At 43.8% G+C, this 23,593-nt stretch overlaps 1 protein-coding gene across 1 annotated transcript in view; it reads left to right on the top strand.

Annotated features, from left to right (window-relative positions):
- Nucleotides 1–23,593, top strand: part of RYR2 (ryanodine receptor 2) — a 1,771,220-nt gene that overhangs the window by 1,192,091 nt on the left and 555,536 nt on the right. Inside the window, 2 exon segments of the mRNA XM_029593907.1 lie at nt 1,038–1,159; nt 14,590–14,639. Of these exon segments, the coding sequence (XP_029449767.1) occupies nt 1,038–1,159; nt 14,590–14,639 (172 nt within the window).

The following is a 23,593-nucleotide window of genomic DNA, read 5'->3' on the forward strand; positions in this document are numbered from 1 at the left end:
CAGCTTTCAACACACACAATTACAAAAGAAACACAAAACAAATTTTGCAAGTATAACACACACTAGTGCCACCCAAACCAGCCATCCAAGGCCAGCACTTTCACTCTAAACAACTTCACGTCTCATTAAGGACTTGGTTGAGTCATGAATGATCCTCTTTGATGGTGCCTGCACCAGCTAAAACAAATTCCCATGAAAGTCAACGTGGCTTTTTGTGAAAAATATTGGAAAATCAATAGGCTTATTCTATTATTCTTCTATGAAAGTAAGAGAAGTAATAATTTTATGTTTTGAACAATTTGCATAGGCAAAAAGTGCCAGTCCTTCTGCCACAGCCTAGTCAATAGTCTGAATGCGTTGAATGTGCACAGACTATGAGGATCAATTTGACCTTACACGACACACCTTACGCGTCTCACCGAATAAGAAATAAGGAAAATGTGTACTACATGTCTAAATAATTTTATTGATGAGGATTCTGAGTATTAGAGTCTGAAGTCTTCTGCCTTCAAGGCAAGGACACTACCAATACAATACAGCTATAACTCCAAAAGAGGGACATTTTGAAATCCCCTGTGGAACTGGCAGTACCCATGGGATTCTAATGTCATTTTCAAAGGGAAATTGTCGTGGAGCTTCCCTTTGAAAATCTCATCAGAGCACTGAACATGGATACAAACTACCTATGTGATTTGTGCCTGCCATAAAGCGGTGTAAAGTATGTACCAAGTACACAATCTCTGTGCATACTTTCCCGCCCCTGACCTACCTTCAACCACTTTTGAGTGTGGGTAAAAGTATGGGTCTTGTGAAGGGCATATGTACTTTTAACCCGCACAGGGAAGATCAGAAATCAAAATGCAAGTTTAAGCAGGTCAACATGGATCTGTGTAAAATTATCTGATTATTGCACTCACAATAAGTGTTCTTTTAAGAAAAACATGTCGCTAAATCTCTTCTCCTCCCTCCTCCTCCTCCTCCAAAGAACAACATGAGGAAACGATTTGGAGATAAAATAAATCTTTCCTTTCTTTCAGGTTGTGCTTCCTTTAGTTGACCAGTACTTCAAAAACCATCGCCTATATTTCCTTTCGCCAGCAAGTAGGTCACTAAGCAGTGGAGGACATGCTTCGAATAAGGAGAAAGAAATGGTAACAAGGTACAAGACAAATGACAGTTTAAGCCTAGAGAACAGTATAAGTAGCACAGAGGGGAATAACAATTTGATGGAAGCGAAGCTTCTACTTTTGATGATAGCACACAGTCAGATTGCTTGGGGGGGAGTTAGACTTGGGGATTTTGTTAACTGCTTATGTTGCAAGACAACAGTTTTTGATCTAAGTGTCAAATACCATCACGCACCTTGTGCATGGTAATATTTTATTTCTTTTCCTGTATAGGGGAGCCTTGAGTTTTTGGCCTTTTTAAATTGTGGCATACCATGTTGAGTTTTTCAATAGTGGACTGGCCATGGCGTTTTTATTTTTTGGGGGGGGAGAGGGAACCGTTTTCAAAAGTTGATTTCTTGCTCTGTTCCTCTGCTAGCTCTCCTGTATGAAACATGTGCGAAAGTGAAGAAAAACAGGAATAAGCAGATGAATAGAGCGCTTTATTTCCAAAATGAAGGGTCCTATCAGAAAGGGTGACCTTACTGTATCAAATATACATGAAACCATCTCAATCTATCAAATTGTACAATTGGGGAACGCATACTGCTTAAAATGTGGTATAGCCAAATGCTGTTTCGTATTCATCATGGCCTCAATTCAGCAAAATCCTTGAGTAATATAAATGAATTGTAATCTCATGACAGTCTAAGTTTTGTACATCTCTGTGACCAAAATAATTTTTGTACATTTTTCTAGAAAAGAATGAGAGTCAGACACTATGTCCCATATTCCAGTTTCTTTATGAATGCAGTGTCCAAACAACAGGGTATCCTAGCACAATTTTTATTTTGCAAAAATATGCAAAACAATGATTAAAGCTATTTTCCTCCTGAAGGTTTTTTTAATCCATAATCCTTATTCAGTGGGGTAAATGCTTGAAGCAAAAGCACTTTGCAGTAATGTGACATCAGTTCAAGAGGAATTATAGGGAATGAGGCAATAGATTAACCCCCTTTTCTGGAACCCTCATGTTGTCTAGTTTAAAAAAAAACATAAATAAGAAGGGGGCAATTTCCAAACTGTCCTCAAGGAGAAAAATAGACATTTACTTTCACTTTAAACTTGCCACAGGTGCAAATTACCAGCAGACCATTGTACCTTCTTTGTGTGTGGGTAGATTTTCTATGGGAAATATAGGGGCGGATTTTATAATCTGCGCGCGCGGAGTACATTTGTGTGTGCTACCCAGCGCGAACAAATGTACACCCGATTTTATAATATGTGTGCGCAGCCGCGCGCATGTTATAAAATCTGGAGTCGGCACGCGCAAGGGGGTGCACACTTGTGCACCTTGCGCGCGCCGAGCCCTAGGGGAGCCCCGATGGCTTTCCCCGTTCCCTCCGAGGCCGCTCTGAAATCGGAGCGGCCTCGGAGGGAACTTTCCTTCTGCTCCCCCCCACCTTCCCCTCCCTTCCCCTATCTAACCCACCCCCCAGCCCTACCTAAATCCCCCCTACCTTTATTTCAGGATTTACACCTGCCTCTGACAGGCGTAATTTGCGTCGGCCGGCTGCCGGCGCACCAACCCCCGGCATGGCCGCTGTGCCGGAAGCCTCAGGACCTCCCCCGGACCGGTGCCCCACCCCCTTCCTGCACCTTTTTCAAAGCCCCGGGACATATGCGCGTCCCGGGGCTTGCGCGCATCGCCGAACCTATGCAAAATAGGCTCGGCACGCACAGGATCAAGTTTTCGGGGTTACTCGCATAACCCTTTGAAAATCTGCCCCATAATGCACAGACTTGAAAATATAATATGCACAAGTTATTTTTCAGTTCTACCCACAAAACTCCCATTTTCTCTCCTCCCATTGAGGGAGGACAATTTTCAAACAGCCAGTTCATTTGTGTAAATCACTATTACCTGCATAAATTGCTTGGAAGGTTGCTCTGAAGGTGTAGCGAGATGCCATATCATGCAAACATTGTTTTCATGAACACTAGAAGGGGTGATCCAAGGTTATTTTTTCTGTGATCTTTGAAGCACTGACGGCTTTGTGGAAATCACTTCTATTGTAATAAAATATTACTATAGGAGGGTGTGAAGGACTGGCCCTAATACCTCTCCTTAACCTGTCCAGGACCAGGCAAGGTGTCTGGTCCACCTTAAAAACCATAGAGGTTGGGAACTTTGTGGGTGGTGCCCTGCTGGGCAGGAAGAACTATGGGGAGCGGGACCCTGCTGTGCAGGTTAAGAGACAGAACACAGCTGGGATCAGGAGACCCCATGTCTCAGGGAGAAGGCAATTCCTAAATACATTTTTGACCTAACATGGATGGTAACTTTTAAACCGGCGTAAGGGCACACATGTGCTTGCGTTCATTGGCCCGCACCAAGGAACATGGCCTTTTATAGCCAGACCACACAGAAGTATGCGCTATTTTAAGTGGGTGCATGCTTATGTGTACAAATGCTGCTTCTACCATGTAAGTGGGGGGATTTTAAAAGATCTGCATGCCAACGCCTTTCCCAATTTTCCCAGTTCGTTTCCAGTTTGCCCAGGTAAGGGATAGGACTTCCAAACCCCTCTAGTTTACTGGCCTCCCTTCTCCCTTGTAAGCCCCTACCTTTAAAACCCTACTGATCTGCCTAGAGTTATTTGTTTTACAACTTAACACAACATCCATAGCAGAAGTAAAGTTACATGGCAGGGGACCCCAGCGCGCACCTGTGCACATAAGTATATGCACACTAATTTCAAGTTAACATTCAGAAACTGACCCTTTTTTTGAACTTTTCATTTGTGCGTACAGCGGAAAGAATATGTATATCCGCGGGGGCTTTTAAAATCTGCTCGCCGTGCACTGGGCCAACTTGTGCGCATATCTCCCAGTTTTGGCACGCGCCTTGCTTTTAAAATTCACTTGTAAGACTGTACGCAATCCTGTTGGAGGTAAGCAGTGTCTCTAGGAGAAGGCAACTAACTCCTATATTCATTTCTGTCCTGGAATAAACCTGTGAGTGTTGCTGCTAGAAAGTGACACACTCTATGTTGATTGTATGCTAAGTAGTGTGAATAAAGCTATAATCTGTTAAGAAAAGGCTGGAGTTAGCATGGTTTCTGCCTCCCGCCTAAGAAATTTGTCCTGTCCATCCCACAGAAGGCTTCCCAAACCTGTCCGGGTGACCCAGTCAGTCAGGTTTTCAGGATATCCACAGTGAATATGCATGGGATTACTTTGCTTACTTTGAAGAACCAGTGAAATCAATTTGCAAAGGTCCGCGCAGGCGTCCATGTGTGCGCAGCTCCCGGCACACGGACGCGGCTATTTTATAACATGCACGCACACATGTACGGGCGGGTGGCCTCTCACATGCACGGGGGGGGGGGAGTTTTGTAAAGTATGCACAGCAGCGCGATTGGGCCTTTGCCCAGTTCCTTCCCAGTCCGCTCCAATTAAGGAGTGGACAGGGAGGGAACTTTCTTTTACCCTTCCCTACCCTTCCTCCCTTTTACCCTCTCCTTCCAACCCCTAAACCCTACCTAGCTACTCAAATTTTTTTGTTTTTTACCTTACTGCTCCTTTGGGGCAGATGTAGCTTCAGCGCGCCGGCATCCTGACATATGTTAGATTTTCTAGAAGTAGATAAAATAATTCTCTTAGGTATGTATGAAACATGCTGCTTGCACAAAGTTTTATTACCCATAATCCCCATTTAAATGGAACTAATGAACTATAAATTAAGGGGCAGTTTTGTAACAGCCTGCATAAATTCTCAATGAAATACACACAGAAATCACTCGAGTTTTCAAAGGGATAGTACATACCTACTTTCCTTTTGAAAACAACCCCACCAAAAATACCCATAAACATTTACACCTGACAGTTTGTGCCAAAGTACTCATGTAACTCTAAACCTCTCCCCAGTTCAACGCTTGGAAATGCCCCTACTCGATCTGGGTAAACTTAGGCGCATAGAGGACATGCTTACATCGAATGCCAAGCAGGCAATTTTATAACAAGCCATTTCCACAGGGGAAGCATCATTTTACTTGCAGGAATGCCTCTGCATGAAATTTTTACAGAGACATCAAAATGCTGGTCGTTTTTGACTGAGACATCTTTGAATCTAAAAGTTGGTGATTATATAAATAAATGATAGGGAGGACAATATTCAAAAGATTTTACTGGGTAAAAGTCAGGGCTGAAAACTGCCCTGTCCATCTGTGTGTAAAAGCACCCACACAGTTTTATCACTGGGGCACTTTTACTCATGCTGATAAGGAGCCGGGTCATGGAAAGGGCAGAGCCCACCAACAGCATGTGGGGATTTCATTTTGAAATCCCCGAGTGTCATTCATGGTGTGTACTTTGCATTTGCTGCAAAGTAGATGCAAAGACCTACATTTTCAAAGGGAAACTGTGGGACGTTTCCTTTTTTGAAAATATGGTTGCAAGTTTGAGGGTACTCAGCACCTCAAGGGATTTACAAATTATCCCAGTTAAAATTTAAAATCACATTGTAATGTTATGAATATACTAAAAACGAAAAAATATGTGAGGGTGATATTTCCCATTACTAAGCTGGATATCCAGCAAAGTAGTGGCATTTGAATATCCGGCACTGATGAATGACCAACACTTAGCTAGATAACTATTTATCCAGCTAAATAATTACTTAGCTAAGTTGTGAGTGCGGGGAGAGCATTCTGATGAGGAGCTAACTTAGCCCTAGATTCATCATTTTGCTATAAATTTTGCATGAAATAAAAAAAAGGGCATGGTTAAGCTCATTTTTGTGTTACCACAACACATGCTATTTTATTGCACCCACAATATTTTCACTTCACAGCTTGCAAAATGCCCACACAAGCATTTCCATCTTTTGGGCTGCAGAGAGAGACAGAGAGAGAAAGAGAGAGAGAGAGAGAGAGACTCTTTAGAAGGCTCTCTTATAAGTAAATTATTTATTGTTGCAATGCTGCCTGCGGGCTTATCCACGAACAGCTTCTTACCTCTTCTGCCAGCCTTTCTGACGCTGTTCCTCGCAGCCTGGAGGCCGCTGACATTACCACCGCTGCCATACGCAGCCGGTTGCTGTGTCTTCGCGGCCTGGAGGCTGTTGCCAAACCAGCCTTTCTCCATGCGGCAGGCCAGCCGCCACCAAAGTCTTCTACACGGCCTGGGAACTGCTACCGCCTTCCCTCTTCATGGACTGGGGCCACTCCTGCTCCTTCCTTGCGGCCTAGAGGCCGCTGTCAATGCCGTCCCTTCCGCGGCCAGGAGGCCACCATCGTCATCCTCTTCAGCAGCCTGGAGGCCGCCCTGAAGCTCCTCTTCTGTGGCCCAGAAGCCGCCATTGACCGGGTCCTCTTCCGTGGTCTGGAGGCCACTCCGGAGCTCCTCTTCATTTGACAGGGAGCCACCATCTATCTATCTTTTCTCGTGGCAGGGAGCCACCGACGTCGGGCCGGCTTCCTCCTGTGCAGCAGGATTCCGCTCTCCAAGGTCCTGCCTTCCTCCTAGGTGCACGGCCGCGCCTCTCTGCTCCAGTTAAAGGGCCAGCAGTGGGCTGTCCTCCTGGGCTCCTCCTGCTGATGTTCCTATAAAGAGGGCCTTCCTTCATTCCATCGTTGCCTTCGCAAGGAGTCAGTCACGTAGCTGGACTGCTCCTGGATCTTCAGTTCCAGCTCTTCAGTTCCAGCTCTTGCATCTAGGTTCCAAGTGTCCTCATCTCGTCTGAGTTCCAAGTTCCAAGCGTCCTTGTCTCATCTGAATTTCAAGCTCCAAGTTCAAAGCATCCTTGTCTGAGTTCCAAGTTCCAAGTACCCTCGTCTTGTTCAATTCTTCAAGCCTAGTCCAAGCCTGAAGTCCCGTCTTGTTCCAAGTTCCAGTACCATCGCCTGTCCTCAGCCTCTCTCCGTCCTGCCGCATCTGCCACTCCCTAGTGGCAGGTCTGAAAAGGCTATCGAGTGACTGGAGAGCTACCCCAGAGACCAGCATTGCATTGCTGGGTCTCTACTGGTGCGTGCAGGTTCGGCAAAGGTTAGGGCTCCGGTGGTCAGCTTGTTCCGCCCAAGCTTGGACACATCTTGCCTGCCTTGGTGCTTCCACGGGGCTCCTCTCTGTGGTCGTGCCGGAGTCCAAGGGCACATATCTCCCCGGAATCGGGAATGCTCCACAGCAGTCCCGCAACATTTATACCACTGTAGGAGGATCAACTAGTGACTCAAGGTAAGATTTTGGTGGTGGTCTAGGGTTTGGGCGACAGTTTTGCCTGCACAATCAGAGGTACAAACAGCACAGTACACATATGTGAAGATATGATGTGATTTGGAATGAGGAAAGGTACCCAAAGATGAGATTTGTACAGTGTATTCTCGCCCTAGCTTGATGTACTCTCTATCTAGCTGCTATCATGCTAGGGCAAGAGTACATTGTACAAATCTCATCTTTGTGTAACTTTCATAAGAACATAAGATATGCCATACTGGGTCAGAGCAAGGGTCCATCAAGCCCAGTAACCTGTTTCAAACAGTGGCCAATCCAAGTCACAAGTACCTGGCAAGTAGAGATGTGCATTTGTTTTAAATGAATTAAACAATTTCAGTGAAATTCGTCAAGGTTCGGGAGCGCTCAAAAATGAAAGAATTTTTCCAAAATTTCAGAAAAATTTGTATTTCGTGTTAGTGCGTGTGTTAGTACGACCCATATGACATAGTGAGGGCAAAAGTAGCGCCGGCACCATTTTGAATATTGGCAATACGGCGCGAGTGCAGGAGGTCGCTCCCTGACCCCCGCTGGACTTTTGGCAAGTCTTGTGGGGGTCAGGAGGCCCCCCCAAGCTGGCCAAAAGTCCCTGGGGGTTCAGCGGGGGTCCGGGAGCGATCTCCTGCACTCGTGACGTCGGGTGTCAGGAACCAAAATGGCGCCGGCGCTACCTTTGCCCTGTCATATGGTCAGGGCAAAGGGCCACCGGCGCCATTTCTATTAACGCAGCCGTGGCCCGAGAGCAGGAGATCGCGGGAGATCGCGCCGGGACCCCCCCACTGGACCCCAGGTAATTTAAAACATTTTGGGGGGGGGGGGTTCGGGAGGGTTGGGGATTTGTTTTAAAGGGTCGGGTGGGTTTTAGGGTTGTTTTGGTGTGCCGGTTTTCCCGCCCTCCCCCGATTTACGATTTTTAATTAAATCATTAAAAAAAAACAAAAACAAACATGACGATCAGATTTCCCTCCCCCCCCCAGCCAAAATTGATCGTTAAGACAATCGATCACACGATTCACATCCCTACACATTGCAGCCCAACAGTTCCATGTAGTTCAGTACTTGCAGAATTGCATTGAGAAGCTGAAGCCATTTATTGGCTCAGAGGAAGAAGACTAGTTGGGTATCTGTAGGCTCTTTGAGATGCAGAGGAGTGAAAATGTCATCTAGTTCATTCAGTATACAAATCACTTGATACTGCAGCCAGAATGTTGGCAGTGTTCTTTGGAGTACACCTATTATGTATAATTATGTATAAAAATGTATATTTGCTTATGTCGTGAGAGCTCCACAGCAAATATTTTATTTTTTTTTAGTATCGACGGCAAAGTTGTTGCCTCACTGTTGCTTTTCACAACTTTGCCGTCGATACTAAATATAATTATTTGCTGTGGAGCTCTCACGACATAGGCAAATATACATTTTTATACATAATTCAACTTTTAAGCCCACTAGTCATTTTCAACGGCACGCTTTACCACTAGCGATTACTTATCCATTCATGAATAGCATTCAAAAATGTTATATTTAGTCAAGCATGCTATATGGAGACAACAAAAACACATTAGTTCACTAGGTGCTTTCGTTCCACTATATCATGTTGAAGTCTATACTTATATGAGTCTTCCATACTCATTTTGGTATTTTCCTTTCTACAGTCTGGCTTCAAACAATTAGCACACTTTTCATACCAAGTTCACAATGCACGAAAAAGATTCAATATTCAATGCTTTGTAACATTAAAAAGTAGTGTGCTCATGGAGGTGTCAGCAGATGTGATTGACAAGGTATTTAAACAAGATTTTTTGTATACATATTATCACTTTAAGTTTGCATCAGAGTACAACTATCATTGAGAGCTTTGTATCAGCCAAAACACACCCCCTTTATTTCATTTAGTTTGCTTTTGTTTTTGTTTTTGTCTTGTGCCTTTGGCATAATTTGCTATCTCCGGTGTAAAATTTTGTATCATTCGATCATTTCTTAAGTTTGTCCTAACACCAAGTTGTTTCTTTTAGAATATACCGTATGCATTTCCTATTTTCTTACTGACTGGAATCATTCCACTTAAAGTTCTTTCATACAGGTATTCGGTTTATTTTTCTTCCATCCCCTCCTTTCATTACTATATATATATATATTTTTTTTATATCCGCCATTATGATATTTTACACACACACATTCAAATTTATTTATTTATTATTTATTTATTTCTTTATTTAATTTAATTTTTTAATTTATGTTTTTGTGTATACATACATTGTCTTAAAATTGGAATTATTTATGTTTATTTTATATTTTATATGTATGTACATCTTTGTGATTTTATACTTTACAATTTATGTTTTTAATATATATGTACATGTTTCTATATATATTTATGTATGTGTGTTTTTGCACTTGTTTTTAGTTGCCCCTGAGGCAGCTCTTTGAAGAACGAAACTCGGCCAGAGTTGGGCAAGATTTAATAAAAGTTCTTTTTATACCGATCCTTCTCTTCGTGTTTATCGCTGCTAGCCATCTTGGATCGGCTTCCGCTTTGTTTTTTGGGACCATCCCTGGTATTTATAGTTAATTTTGAAAAAATTGAATCTTGTCCCAACCCAAAGAATCAAGTTTACAGGAGTATGGATAGTCTCTTTACTGAAGAGAGCCTTTCTGCCAGCAATGTGAGTGTCCTGCCTCAGATCCTTTGTCCAATGACTAATATGGAGGGACCAATTTTCAACTTTTCATATTTTAAACAGAAGAGAAGAATTCTCTGTGTATGTGAAGGACCTTCATACCACCCTCAGGTTGCCTAATTTTACAGCCAATATTTTTACTGTGAAAGGGTCACTTGTAATTATTGGTCCTTATATATGCGTATGAATACTTCAAGAATGGAGTGAATCTTTTTTTAGTTATTTAAATTATTTCAAATCCAACAATCCAAAAACACATCAAAAATTGCAAAAAAGAGTAAGAAAGAAATACTTCCCCATTCAGAATGTAATTGTTAAGCCTGGCATGATATCACGTTTCGTGTGAACTGCTTCAGGGGCTGTGTATTCTTTGTAGGGGAATAACTAGATAGACATAGATGATCCATTTTCCACCATTTATTATTCATGTAAAGTGCACCGCTGATTCGGGTATTATCTTGGACTATATTTTGGGGACCAGTTTCCAGCCAGGAAATAGTGGTTATCCTTGGTCTCATGGCTGCTGTTACGATACTGGATGCTAGGTAGCCCTCCTGCCAGTAGGGACCCTCAATGGGCCATGCTCAGACCTACTCTAGGTTCCGTCTTGAAAGCTACATGATGCAGCAAGACCAGCACTATAAAACACTCCCTTACAGCTTGCTCCCAACCTCACTAACAAATCGCTCCTGTTCCTTACTGTGGCTACCTGAGTAAACACTCAGGCCTTGCCTTGTCTGAATCCTTGCCTATGTGTTCCTTACCCTGTTCAGGTCTCCCAGTGGCCTTGCTTACCTGTATGTTCCTTGCCTCGCTTTACCTTTGCTCTCTCTAGGTCTCCCAGTGGCCTTCCTTGCCTCTGTGTTCCTTGTCTTGCCCTAGCTCAGTCTAGTTTTCCCAGTTGCCTTCCTTGCTTGTGTGTTTCTTGCCTTGCCCATGCTCTGTATAGGCCTCTCAATGGCCTTCCTTGCCTGTGTATTCCTTGACTTACTCTTCAATTGTTTAGGCCTCCCTTACCTGGGTGTTCCCAGCTTTGTTCTTCTTGTTAGGCCATCCAATGGCCCTCCTGTATGTCTGCACCCCTTGTTTCCTTGACTTCCGTGGGCTTTCCAGTGGTTCTCTTGTCTGTTGTCTGTCATAAGAACATGCCATAGTGGGTCAGACCAAGGGTCCATCAAGCCCAGCATACTGTTTCCAACAGTGGCCAATCCAGGCCATAAAAACCTGGCAAGTACCCAAAAACTAAGTCTATCCCATGCTACTGTTGCTTGTAATAGCAGTGGCTATTTTCTAAGTCAACTTAATTAATAGCAGGTAATGGACTTCTCCTCCAAGAACGTATCCAAACCTTTTTTAAACATAGCTACACTAACTGCACTAACCACATCCTCTGGCAACAAATTCCAGAGTTTGTGCATTGAGCGAAAAATAACTTTCTCTGATTAGTTTTAAATGTGCTACATGCTAACTTCATGGAGTGCCCCTAGTCTTTCTATTATCCAAAAGAGTAAATAACTGATTCACATTTACTTGTTCTAGACCGCTCATGATTTTAAACACCTCTATCATATCCCCCCTCATCCGTCTCTTCTTCAAGTTGAAAAGCCCTAACCTCTTTCCATGAGTTCCATAATAAAGGTCCTGCAAATGATAGTGCTCTCTCTCTGACTTGGGTCAACTTTGCTGTTTTGACTGAGGGTATGGTTAGTAGAGCTCTATTGGCTGATCTGAGATTTCTTTGAGGGACATGTAATCGTAGTGCGGTGTTTAGCCAGTCAGCATGTTTGTCATTTATTAGTTTATGCACTGTGCATAGTGTTTTAAATTGTACTCTTTGTTCTATTGGGAGCCAGTGTAAATCTGCAAGTGTCTGGGTGATATGATACTGTAAATGGGGTTCTCTGTAGTCAGCAGATTAATGAACCATACTTAATACTCATGCTCCTTTCTGGAGAGTCAACTACTGATCTAAAGCAGAGCTCTGCAGTCAACTGAGGGGTTTATGAGGCAGCAACCGTGTGGGAACTCTGTAGAGCAAAACCTCTGTGAGCTTTGAGAGAAGGGTCCGTTCAGTGCCGATGGATGGCATTACCCACATGTCATGGCCAATTCATCCTGCTGTCTACAAAGAACCTCATTTATGTTAAGCAAATCTACTTTTTCATCCAAGTCCTTGGGGATCATCCAGTCAGTCTTGTTTGCAGGATAGCCAAATTGAGTACATGTGAGGTATATATGATGTATTCTACCTCCAGTGTATGCAAATATATCTCATGCATATTCATTTTGGAACTACTGCTATTTCTTACTATTTCTGGTTCTTGCAACCCTGAGATATTTATTTATTTATTTATTTTAACTTTTATATACCGATCTTCTTGTATAGAATACAAATCAAACTGGTTTACAGTGGAACAATAACTTCGCATGAGAGCGTTACATAGAACCCTAAACATATAATAACTTTGAATAAATAACATTAAATTGCTTTGAATAAATAACATTATATATCTCAGAACTTGCAAATTGTGTGCAAACTTTTTCACAGCAAAAGGGCTGAATTTTCAAAGATGGTTTTATGTGCATAGACAACTATTATAAAACTGGCTGGGACTCTGCGCATAAAAATATGTACGTAACCCGGTTCCACATGCACTTATTTGTGCACTGGGAAGAGGTGTTCCAGTGTGCAGAGCTGGGGCAGAGTTGAGTCTTAGGGCTGGATTTACTAATGCCGCAAGGCATAGTGAATCCCGTGGTAACGGGGAGCGGGGGGCGAAACGGGGGGGGCGGTCCTGCGATAGCCAGCAGCAATCGCACCAAATAACTACACCATAAAAGGTGTAGTTATTCGGCGCGAAACTGACAGCCATAAAGGTGCTTACCTTTCGCTGTCGGCGCAGTCTTCGCAGCGTCAGCCCCGGTGCTGCCCCGACTCCTCCTCTTCCCGGGCTGACGCCGCCCCGACTCCACCCCCATCTTGGTATCGCATGTGATAAGGGACTTTTCGCGTGCGAAACATCCCTTATCACATGCGATCTGCTTGGTAAATGACCCCCTTAGGCACATACTTTTGGATTTTTAAAAGTATGCACACAAGCCGACCTGCACAAGTTATACCCTCTGAAAAGAAGGTGTAATGTTGTGAGAGTTAATCTGTGCGTGTAGTGGGCCAATTACCCAAGTATTTTCAAAGCAAACTTAGGGCCTCATTTACTAAGCATTTTTCCCATAGACACAGAATAGGAGGAAAACCTTAGTAAATCAGACCTTTAGGTACATAAGTTTGCTTGTAAAATGTTAGCTAAAGTCTGCTTGTTAAAGTTTCTTTCAGACTTTAGCCCTAGCCACACAGTTATAAAATAACCTTCCAAGTAGTTGATTTTGGAAGGTTTTTTTCCCAAGTAACTTTTAAATTACCTAGACGTACCCCAAGATTTAAAATTCCTACCCCGACAAATGGCAAAATTATACTTTTTACCTGGATAAAATTTAGCCAGTAAAATGATTGAGAATATTGGATGTTCTAGAGATGTGACTAAAACATATCTGGGCAGCACTGATATTATTCAGTGCTCTCTGGATACATTTCGCTAAGTATGTCTAGTCAGGAAAGTTACCCAGGTACTGTTAGGCAAGTAAATTCAGTGTGCACGTCTTAATTTTAAAAAACGGGCTCTCTTTCGTGAATAAATTTCTACCATTTTTTTTTTGCCTGTACTTTGCATATGTAGTCCTCATAAAATAAAATGGTGAAAAGCTGCAGAAACCTCATTTCTCAAATTTTATTTTTCCCTCTTTGCAAGGAAATTCTCAGTATTAAAGTCTTGCTAATAGTTTTGGGAATGGCAGAGCTGAATTGCTATTATAAAAAGTGAAATCCAAGGTAAACATGCATTGTAAGTATGTTATTCCACTCAGACTTCTCATGCCTTCAAGACCTCAAGCTTTGTTGTCATGGTTTTCCATGCCATTGAAGCCACTTGATGGAACCATATACCTCCTCATTTTGCCTATCATATATTCTGTCTTTAATTCAGGGGTAGGCAACTTCTAGTCATCGTGGACCCCTCAGATTTTCAGGACATGCCTAATAAATATGCATGAGGTAGATTTGCAGGCAGTCTGCTTCAGTTGTATGCAAATCTACTTAATGCATATTCATATGCTGAAAACCCAAGCGGATAGGTGACGACGAGGATTGGAGGTTGTCAACTCCTCTTTTAATGCATCAGTTGTGCATTTATGGAATTAATTTTCCTGTGGGTTTCCAACAAACTGCTTTCATATCAGTTAGTTATACTTTTGAATCTTGTGATTAGTTTAATACAGTGCAAGCTTATTTAACCATGTTATGCACTTTGAAAGCCTTTCTTTAGCACACAGAGTCCTACTTTTTGCTCAAGGTTAGATTTCTTGTGTGTGACATCATGTTGCTTTTTTTCTGCTCATATTTCAGCTGTTTTTTTTTTTCCTTTCTTCTCCTTTTTCCCTTGTCCCTCTTCTCTTTTATTTTCTTTTGTCTTCAGCCTATTCTGCAAACTGGGAGTTCTTGTCAGAAATAGGATCTCACTCTTTGGTAAGGAGACCCTTGACAGTACTAGCATGGCATCACTTTGTTTTTCTTTGCTTTTTGTTATGTGCTGCCTTGTTGCATGACTGCATGCATGGTCTTCATGAGCACTAACTGATTCTCCAGGCTGGTAGAGCTCTGCAGTTTTCTGACGGGGTAACCTAGTCTCAAAACAGTTTGCACTTGTTGGATTGAAAAGACTTTATCACTCTGGCACACTTTGCCCTGCAATATGACACCTTGTTCTGACAGTAGTCTGATTAAATACACCCTTTGCTGTATCATGATAAATCTCTGGATGGCCTTCAAATATTATTGCCATGCATGTTTAGCACACCCCTAAGAGGTCTGTTTGTCAGGATAACCATAATGTATGTACATGGAGACAGATACGCATATAGGGGTAGATTTTAAAAGGTGCGCGCTGGAGTAGATTTGTTTGCGCAACCCGGCGCGAACAAATCTCCTGATTTTATAACATGCGCGCGCTGCCGCGCGCATGTTATAAAATACAGGGTTGGTGTGCACAAGGTTGCACAAAATCGGCAGCCTGCGCGCGCCAAGCCACACAGCCATCCTCCGTTCCCTCCGAGACTGCTCTGAAATTGGAGCGGCCTCGGAGGGAACTTTCCTTCCAGCCCCCCCACCTTCCCCTCCCTTCCCCTATCTAACCCACCCCCCAGCCCTAACTAATTCCCCCCCACCTTTATTTTACTAGTTACGCCTGCCCGAGGCAGACGTAACTTGCGCGCGCCGGCCAGCTGCCGGCGCGCCATGTTCCGGCCCGGGGGATGGTCCAAAGGCCGAGGCCACGCCCCCGGAATGCCCCCAGATGACGCGCCGGCCGCGACACGCCCCGGCACACCCCCCAGGAAAGACCCGGGACTTACGTGCATCCCGGGGCTTGAGCGCGCCGCCGAGCCTATGGAAGATAGGCTCGGTGCACGCAGGGGCTGAAAGGGGCAGCTTTTCGGGGGTTACGCACGTATCTTATGCGCGTAATCCTTTGAAAATCTGCCCCATAGTGGGTTTCCAGTTTATGAACATTTATCTCATACATATTCATTGGAACCAGACTAGTTGGATGTACTTCCACGACTGGACTCAGAAAACTGGTTTATAGTATTGCAGTGTGTGTTTGTGTGAGTGTGTGTTTTTATATATAATGTGAAGGCTCACCGCCCGTGCTGCCCTGGGTGCCGCTCCGCTGCCTCCAGCTCAGGCCCCTCGCGAGTCCTGGATATCCCTGGAGTCCCTCAGTCGCACAGGACTCCCTTGGTTCAGGTCTCTGCCGGCCCTGGTTTTGCTGGGCTTCTGGGTTCTCTTTGTATGGCGTGGGGTTGAAGCATTCCCCCAACCCCCAAAGATAACACAGAGAGAGAGAGAGAGGTTCCTCAAAGCATTTTTATAAAGCAGAGTAGCTGAATCTGTTACCTTGGTTCCGTCCCCTCAGGAGCTGAACAAATGACCCTGCCCCCGCTCTCCAGCAGTCTAACCCCTTAACACAGGTGCTGGAGCCAAGGCACTGTTTGAGCCCCCCCGGCTCTCCAGTTCACCCGCAAACACACCTGCCCTAACTTCCCTTAGGGTACAGGTTCTCTGTTTCCCTTTTCAGGCTAGGCTGTGCCCCTGAGACAGCTGGAGGATTCCTCTCCCCTGGAACCTACCTCCATTTCCTTCCTCCCTGTTGCTTCCTGGCACTGGCTTTTTCTGGCCACTGCCGCTACCTAGGCACGCCCCCTACCTCCAGCTCCCTAGGCTCACCTGTGTGACTCATTAGTCCAAGTCTGCCACCTGCTCTCCTCCAGGCTCTCCCTACAGGTCATGTGGTGGGTCTAGGAACCTGGGATTTGTAGTTTCTCACCTTCACCGGCTCCCCCTGCTGGCTGCCTTCTCTTCTGTGCTCCCTGCGGGATGCAGGGCACAGTTATTTGACTATTTCGGTGGGAGAGTGGGCTGGTGCCCCTCTCCCGGGCATTTTTCTGTACGGTCTGAAATAGGCCCCCTGCTGGCTGCCTTCTCTTCTGTGCTCCCTGCGGGATGCAGGGCACAGTTACTTTGTCTCTTTCGGTGGGAGAGCGGGCTGGTGCCCCTCTCCCGGGCACTTTCGTACGGTCTGAAATAGGCCCCTGCTGGCTGCCTTCTCTTCTGTGCTCCCTGCGGGATGCAGGGCACAGTTACTTTGTCTCTTTTGGTGGGAGAGCGGGCTGGTGCCCCTCTCCCGGGCACTTTCGTACGGTCTGAAATAGGCCCCCTGCTGGCTGGCTCTAGTATTATCAACCGCCTTATGGTATCTTATCCAGTCCTGCCCCCGGCAGCGCTGCAGTCCATCACAATAGAGAGAGAGACAAATAGATATAGATATACCAACCTCCAATTTTTCAGAGGTTTTTGAATAATTCAGAGAGAATCACAAAACTGTTTCTCTCTAAGAAGGATGGTTTCAGTTTGGGAAATGTAATTCCATTACAAGGGTACCCTGGAAGTCTGGCCCTGTGGAAAGTCTTGTGCACTAAACACAGTCAAAAAGGAGAAGACAAATTTGCAGATGTGATTTCCTGGGGAATTCTGCCCAGTCAGAAAAAGGGGTTTTCTATGAATTAAGACTTAGAGCAGTGAGACTGGACAGAGTGATTGACCCTTAAATTCAGGTCCTTGATAAGGAAAATTGACTTTTCTGCTTTATCAAAATCTTCTGGTTTTTCTTCAAATTTCCCATCCCATAAGGAACCAATAGCCTCTGTCCAGCAATGGCAGATTTCCCAATCATGAGGCATTTTCTGCATGCCCTTCGTTTCTTTATTGCTCCGAGGTCCTGATTTGTCTTCCTCAGTTCTGCTTGAAAAATCCTCCAAATCATGTATATAAAGAGTAAAGGAGTAATCAGGAGAAAAGGTAGTAGGAATACACAAAGAAGGAATGCAGATTTAGAGAAATCTTAGGTATAACTAGTTTGAAAGTTGATGCTTATGTTGACGAGCCGAGAACTTACAAAGATAAACACCTCCAGTTTGTATTTTAAATAGCATCCATACCAAATGGAAATTTTTTAACCTTTGTAACTGCTCCTTTTAGATTGTTTTCTAATTTCCTCATTTTATTATAGACTCCCTTTTTAAAAATTAAATGCTACCACTGTAGTTTTCCTTAATGTCCTCCCTTCAGTGATTATATTAAATTTGATTACATTATGATCACTATTGCCAAGTAACCCTACAGTTGTTGCCTTTCACACAAGATCCTGCATTGCAGAGAGGATTCGATTTAGAGAAGTTCCCCTTCTTTGGTTCTAGTACTAGCTGTTCCATGAAGCACTTATTTATGTCATCTAGAAACTTTACCTTTACCCCCAATGAAGCATTTGCCCAATCAGTATTGTGATTCCCATTACTATTGTGTTGTCTAATGTGTTAGCTTTGCTAATTTTACTCTCTCTCTTCATCCTGGCCAGGCGGATGATGGTACATCCCCACTGATAACACTCTTCCCCATCACACATTAAATTTTTAGCCATAGAGATTCCATAGATTATTAGGAAGCCGAATCAATTTTATAAACATCAAAAGTACATGCGTGCTTTAGATTTTGCACGAACACATACGTGTGAAAAAAAAGGGACAGTCTAGGGGCATTACTGTTCTGTAAGAGACTGCATGTAGCTAGACAACTTAAAAATATAACCGGCTATGTTTGAATATAGCTGGTTAGGTTCTAAGATATCCAGCCTTCTATGGCCAGATCACTTGCTACATGTCCGGATATCATTAAAATATATCTGGGTAAGAAGCGTCAGAAAAATAAAAAAAGAAGTACAAGACCCTGTGGCCTATTTGCTCCCACTACCATCTTCAAATTGCAAAGAGGTCATAGCGGCCTTACAGTTCCCACCTGACAACACATTAATCTTTCCCACTGCGGACCTCCCCACGGATTTTCAAGGATTCTGTCGGGCCTTCCCACCCCCACCCTTCCACCATCTTGATAAACAGCTGCCGCACCCCCACCCCACCAGTCCCTCCCCCATCCTTCCAAACCCATAAAAGCCCTTATCGGGAGCGGGGTCCGAACTCACCTTCTCCCGGCAACGTCCAGTGCAACCTCTGCCAAAGTTGGATATATGTAATATTTGGCTACATTAGCCGGATAACTCAACCACTTCCTGAAACACTCCTAAAACACCCTTTCTATCTGATTAAATTATAGCTGGATAATTAGTTATTCGGCTATAATTTAGTCAGATAAGTGGCTGAATATGCCACATTTGCTATTTAGACGGATAACTTGTGAGTTATCCATCTAAATGGCTTTTGAATATTGACCTCTGAAAGTTTAGTTAGCTCCTCACAAACACACCGAAAAACAATAGATTTTTAAATCACTTTCAATCTTATTTGTGTTCATTTTATGTGATCCTACACTAAGCTTTTGCACAGCGAACACCGAACAGAAATATTTGTTAAGCAATTTTTCTTTTTCCTCATCAGCCTCTACATATTCCTTTCCTTCACCTCTGAGTCTCACAATGTGACTTTTACACTTCCTTCTATCACTAACATGGCTAAACAAAAAATTGTGTTCCCCCATTTTACTGTATTTGCTATTTTTTCTTTTATTTGATTTTTTTATTTTGCTGAATACTTTCCCAGCTTCTCTTAATTTTTCCACATATTGTCACCTATCGTGACGTCACACGTGACGCCAAACGTCGTGACGTCACGCCTTGAGCACCCAAATTGCAGAGACGTATACAGGCGTGCATTCATTCGCCGCCGGCGGGGGCTGTTGGAGGCCGCTTTCGCCGCTGGCTCCCTCCAGCTCAATGAACGCGCACCCGCCAGCTCCCGCCTCCCTCGATGAATGCGCGCCCGCCGGCTCCCGCCAGTAAGTTTACTTTTATTACTCTTTTTTTCACTTTTGTTTTAACTTTAGCCCTGCGCCTTGCTTCGGGAGGGAGAGAGGACCATCCACTTCCTGGTACCTGTCATTTGAAATGACATTTGAAATGACATTTGAAATGACAGGTACCAACACACCCAGGATACTGTATAGCGCTCTATACAGTAAAATGGGTTGCGCAGGCCTAACGCTTCACGGACGCTTCTTGGACGCGGCTTGCATTTGCAAGCTATTTAAATACAGTATCGAGCGGTAGGTGAGCCGGACTGTGCGTGCGGCAAACACGGGTGTACCCGGCACTAACGCAGCTCTTCTAACCACTCCTTACTGTATCAGCCCGTTAGTTTTCCTGAAGTCTAAGACTCTCACTACAACATCAGAAATATCGGCCTCGTTGGTAAGCATCAGGTCCAGTATCGCCCCCTCCCATGTGGGTTCTATTACCTGTTGCCAGAACGGTTCTCCTTGAAGAGACCTCCCTGTTTCTAGAAGGCACTGCAGCTGGGATGACCCAATCAACATCCAGCAGATTGAAATCCCCTAGCAATTGCATCTCCCCTTTCATAGCAATCCTATGAATATTCTTCATTACATTTCTATCCATTTCTTCTGTTTGTGATAAAGGTCTGTAAATTACACCAATATAAACAGATATTCCATTCTCACCTTCCAGATTAACCCACAGTGCCGCCTCCTAACCTCAGAAGCCCAGCAAAGCCAGTGCTTTAATATATATTTTTTATTTATAATGCAAGGCCTCCTCCCTTCCTTCCTACCCAGTCCTTCCTGAATAGAGTGTAGCCAGGTATAACTATTTCCCAGCAGTGGCGTGCAATAACATTTATAGTAAGGGATTCAGTCTTGCTCCCTCAGCCTCCTTTCCACATCCAACTCATCTCCCCCCCCAACAACCGAGTCACCAGCAATCATGCTCCTTCCATTCCCTCTACCCTCCCTCTTCCCTCTCCCCAGCTCATCAGCAATTTTGCTCCCTCTGTCCCTTTTCCCCCAACATACAAAAGACAGTTGGAAACCATATGGCATTAGGCTTTTTGTAATATACATTGGGTGTGGGCTTGGCCCTCAGAAAGCCATGAATAAACAATTACCAAATAGTAAACCTTCCATACCGAAAAAGCACTAACTGCTTGCACTCAAACAGTAAAAACCTTACATATAAAAAGGCAACAATGTAAATATTACATCGGGCCCTAAAACACCAATACACCACCTATTAGGTAAACAGAACAAGCCAGGCTGCCTAAAAATACCTGCAAAATAAATACCTTTACCTAAAAATATTGTACAAGAGCTTTTAAAACTACATAGGCCTCCTTCTTCAGATGTCAGATTAGAGATATTCACATCTAAAGATGGATCCTATATTGTCTCAATAGCTCATGTACAGTAGTTTGGGATAATATATAGCTCCCAAAGAAGCTATCACAGCTTGCTAAGAATACAGTTTACCCCAAGAGACATATCAAAACAACACTAATTCCCAGGACTGAAATAGCAATAACCCTACCCAGGAAAGAACAGCACTACAAAACATTTAAAAGCAGCAAACATATCAAATAGCATCCAATAATTAAAATTAAAAGAGATAAACTCCTCTGCTTTCCATACCTGGGAGCTTTTGATTTCCAGTCAGCTTGAGATTGTCCTAGATTAGTTGGGGGAAGAAAGGGTTTACAAACTTTATTCTCTTTCTCTCCTCCATACACACACTCTAACTCACACACACATATTCAGAGGCTCTTTCTTCTTCGCAATCACACACACACACAGACCCACATGCAAAGTCACTCTATCACACTCCGTGGCTCTTTCTCCATAAGAACATAAGAAATTGCCATGCTGGGTCAGACCAAGGGTCCATCAAGCCCAGCATCCTGTTTCCAACAGTGGCCTATCCAGGCCATAAGAACCTGGCAATTACCCAAACACTAAGAAGATCCCATACCACTGATGTAATTAATAGCAGTGGCTATTCCCTAAGTAAATTTGATTAATAGCTGTTAATAAGAACATAAGAACATGCCATACTGGGTCAGACCAAGGGTCCATCAAGCCCAGCATCCTGTTTCCAACAGTGGCCTATCTAGGTCATAAGAACCTGGCAAGTACCCAAAAACTAAGTCTATTCCATGTTACCGTTGCTAGTAATAGCAGTGGCTATTTTCTAAGTCAACTTAATAGCAGGACTTCTCCTCCAAGAACTTATCCAATCCTTTTTTAAACAGAGCTATCCTAACTGCACTAACCACATCCCTGGCAACAATTCCAGAGTTTAATTGTGCGTTGAGTAAAAAAGAACTTTCTCCTATTAGTTTTAAATGTGCCACATGCTAACTTCATTGAGTGCCCCCCTAGACTTTCTATTATCCGAAAGAGTAAATAACCGATTCACATCTACCCATTCTAGACCTCTCATGATTTTAAATACCTCTATCATCTCCCCCCTCAGCCGTCTCTTCTCCAAGCTGAAAAGTCCTAACCTCTTTAGTCTTTCCTCATAACGGAGCTGTTCCATTCCCCTTATCATTTTGGTAGCCCTTCTCTGTACCTTCTCCATCGCAATTATATCTTTTTTGAGATGCAGCGACCAGAATTGTACACAGTATTCAAGGTGCAGTCTCACCATGGAGCGATACAGAGGCATTGACATTTTCCGTTTTATTCACCATTCTCTTTCTAATAATTCCCAACATTCTGTTTGCTTTTTTGACTGCCGCAGCACACTGAACCGACGATTTCAATGTGTTATCTATTATGAACCCTAGATCTCTTTCTTGGGTGGTAGTACCTAATATGGAACCTAACATTGTGTAACTATAGCATGGGTTATTTTTCCCTATATGCATCACCTTGCACTTATCCACATTAAATCTCATCTGCCATTTTGATGCCCAATTTTCTAGTCTCGCAAGGTCTTTCTGCACTTTATCACAATCTGCTTGTGATTTAACTACTCTGAACAATTTTGTATTATCTGCAAATTTGATTATCTCACTTGTCATATTTCTTTCCAGATCATTTATAAATATATTGAAAAGTAAGGGTCCCAATACAGATCCCTGAGGCACTCCACTGCCCACTCCCTTCCACTGAGAAAATTGTCCATTTAATCCTACTCTCTGTTTCCTGTCTTTTAGCCAGTTTGCAATCCACGAAAGGACATCACAACCTATCCCATGACTTTTTACTTTTCCTAGAAGCCTCTCATGAGGAACTTTGTCAAACGCCTTCTGAAAATCCAAGTATACTACATCTACCTGTTCACCTTTATCCACATGTTTATTAACTCCTTCAAAAAAGTGAAGCAGATTTGTGAGGCAAGACTCAGTGGCCATCTCCTCTTCTTATACATTCACATAGGCAATCTCACACTCAGGGCTCTCTCTCCCTCTCTCTCCCTCACACATAGACACTCTCTCACACAAAAAACAAGGCATTCTCACACTCAGTGGCTTTCTCTCCCTCATACACACACACACATCGTCATTCTCTCACATTTAGTGCCTCTGCATACACACATACACACACAAACATAGGCACTGGCACTCTCACATTCAGTGGCTCTCTGCACACACACACACACATACACACAGGCACTGGCACAATCTCATGTTCAGTGGCTTGCTCGCTCTCAGACACACTCACACTCTCTTACTCATTCACTCACACAAGTTCAGGCCCTCATCCTCTCTTTGCCATGCTACCGAGTCACAGGTGCTCTCTTATTCAGCCCCCCCCCCCCCCCACCGCAGTGGCCTGCCAGGAATCGTCTTCAGCCACCAATGGAAATAGGTTCTGCTGGTAGCTGCTGGGTTGCGGGGGTCTCCTATCTTCTTTGTCCACCAGATAGGCTCTGTGGCGGCCTGCAAGATCACATGGACCATAGCAGTCACGTTGATGCAATGTGAACTCCTGCTGCCGAGGTGCCGATCTCATGAGATCAACTCCAAGGGCAGGAGGAGATGACGTTCACTTATATATGACTCCTGTTGCCAGCTGTGAGGATAAGGAAGTAGCAGTTGAATGCAGCATTGGCTCAAGCA

Source organism: Rhinatrema bivittatum, chromosome 3 (assembly GCF_901001135.1).
Source record: "Rhinatrema bivittatum chromosome 3, aRhiBiv1.1, whole genome shotgun sequence".
Classification (NCBI taxonomy): Eukaryota; Metazoa; Chordata; class Amphibia; order Gymnophiona; family Rhinatrematidae; genus Rhinatrema; species Rhinatrema bivittatum.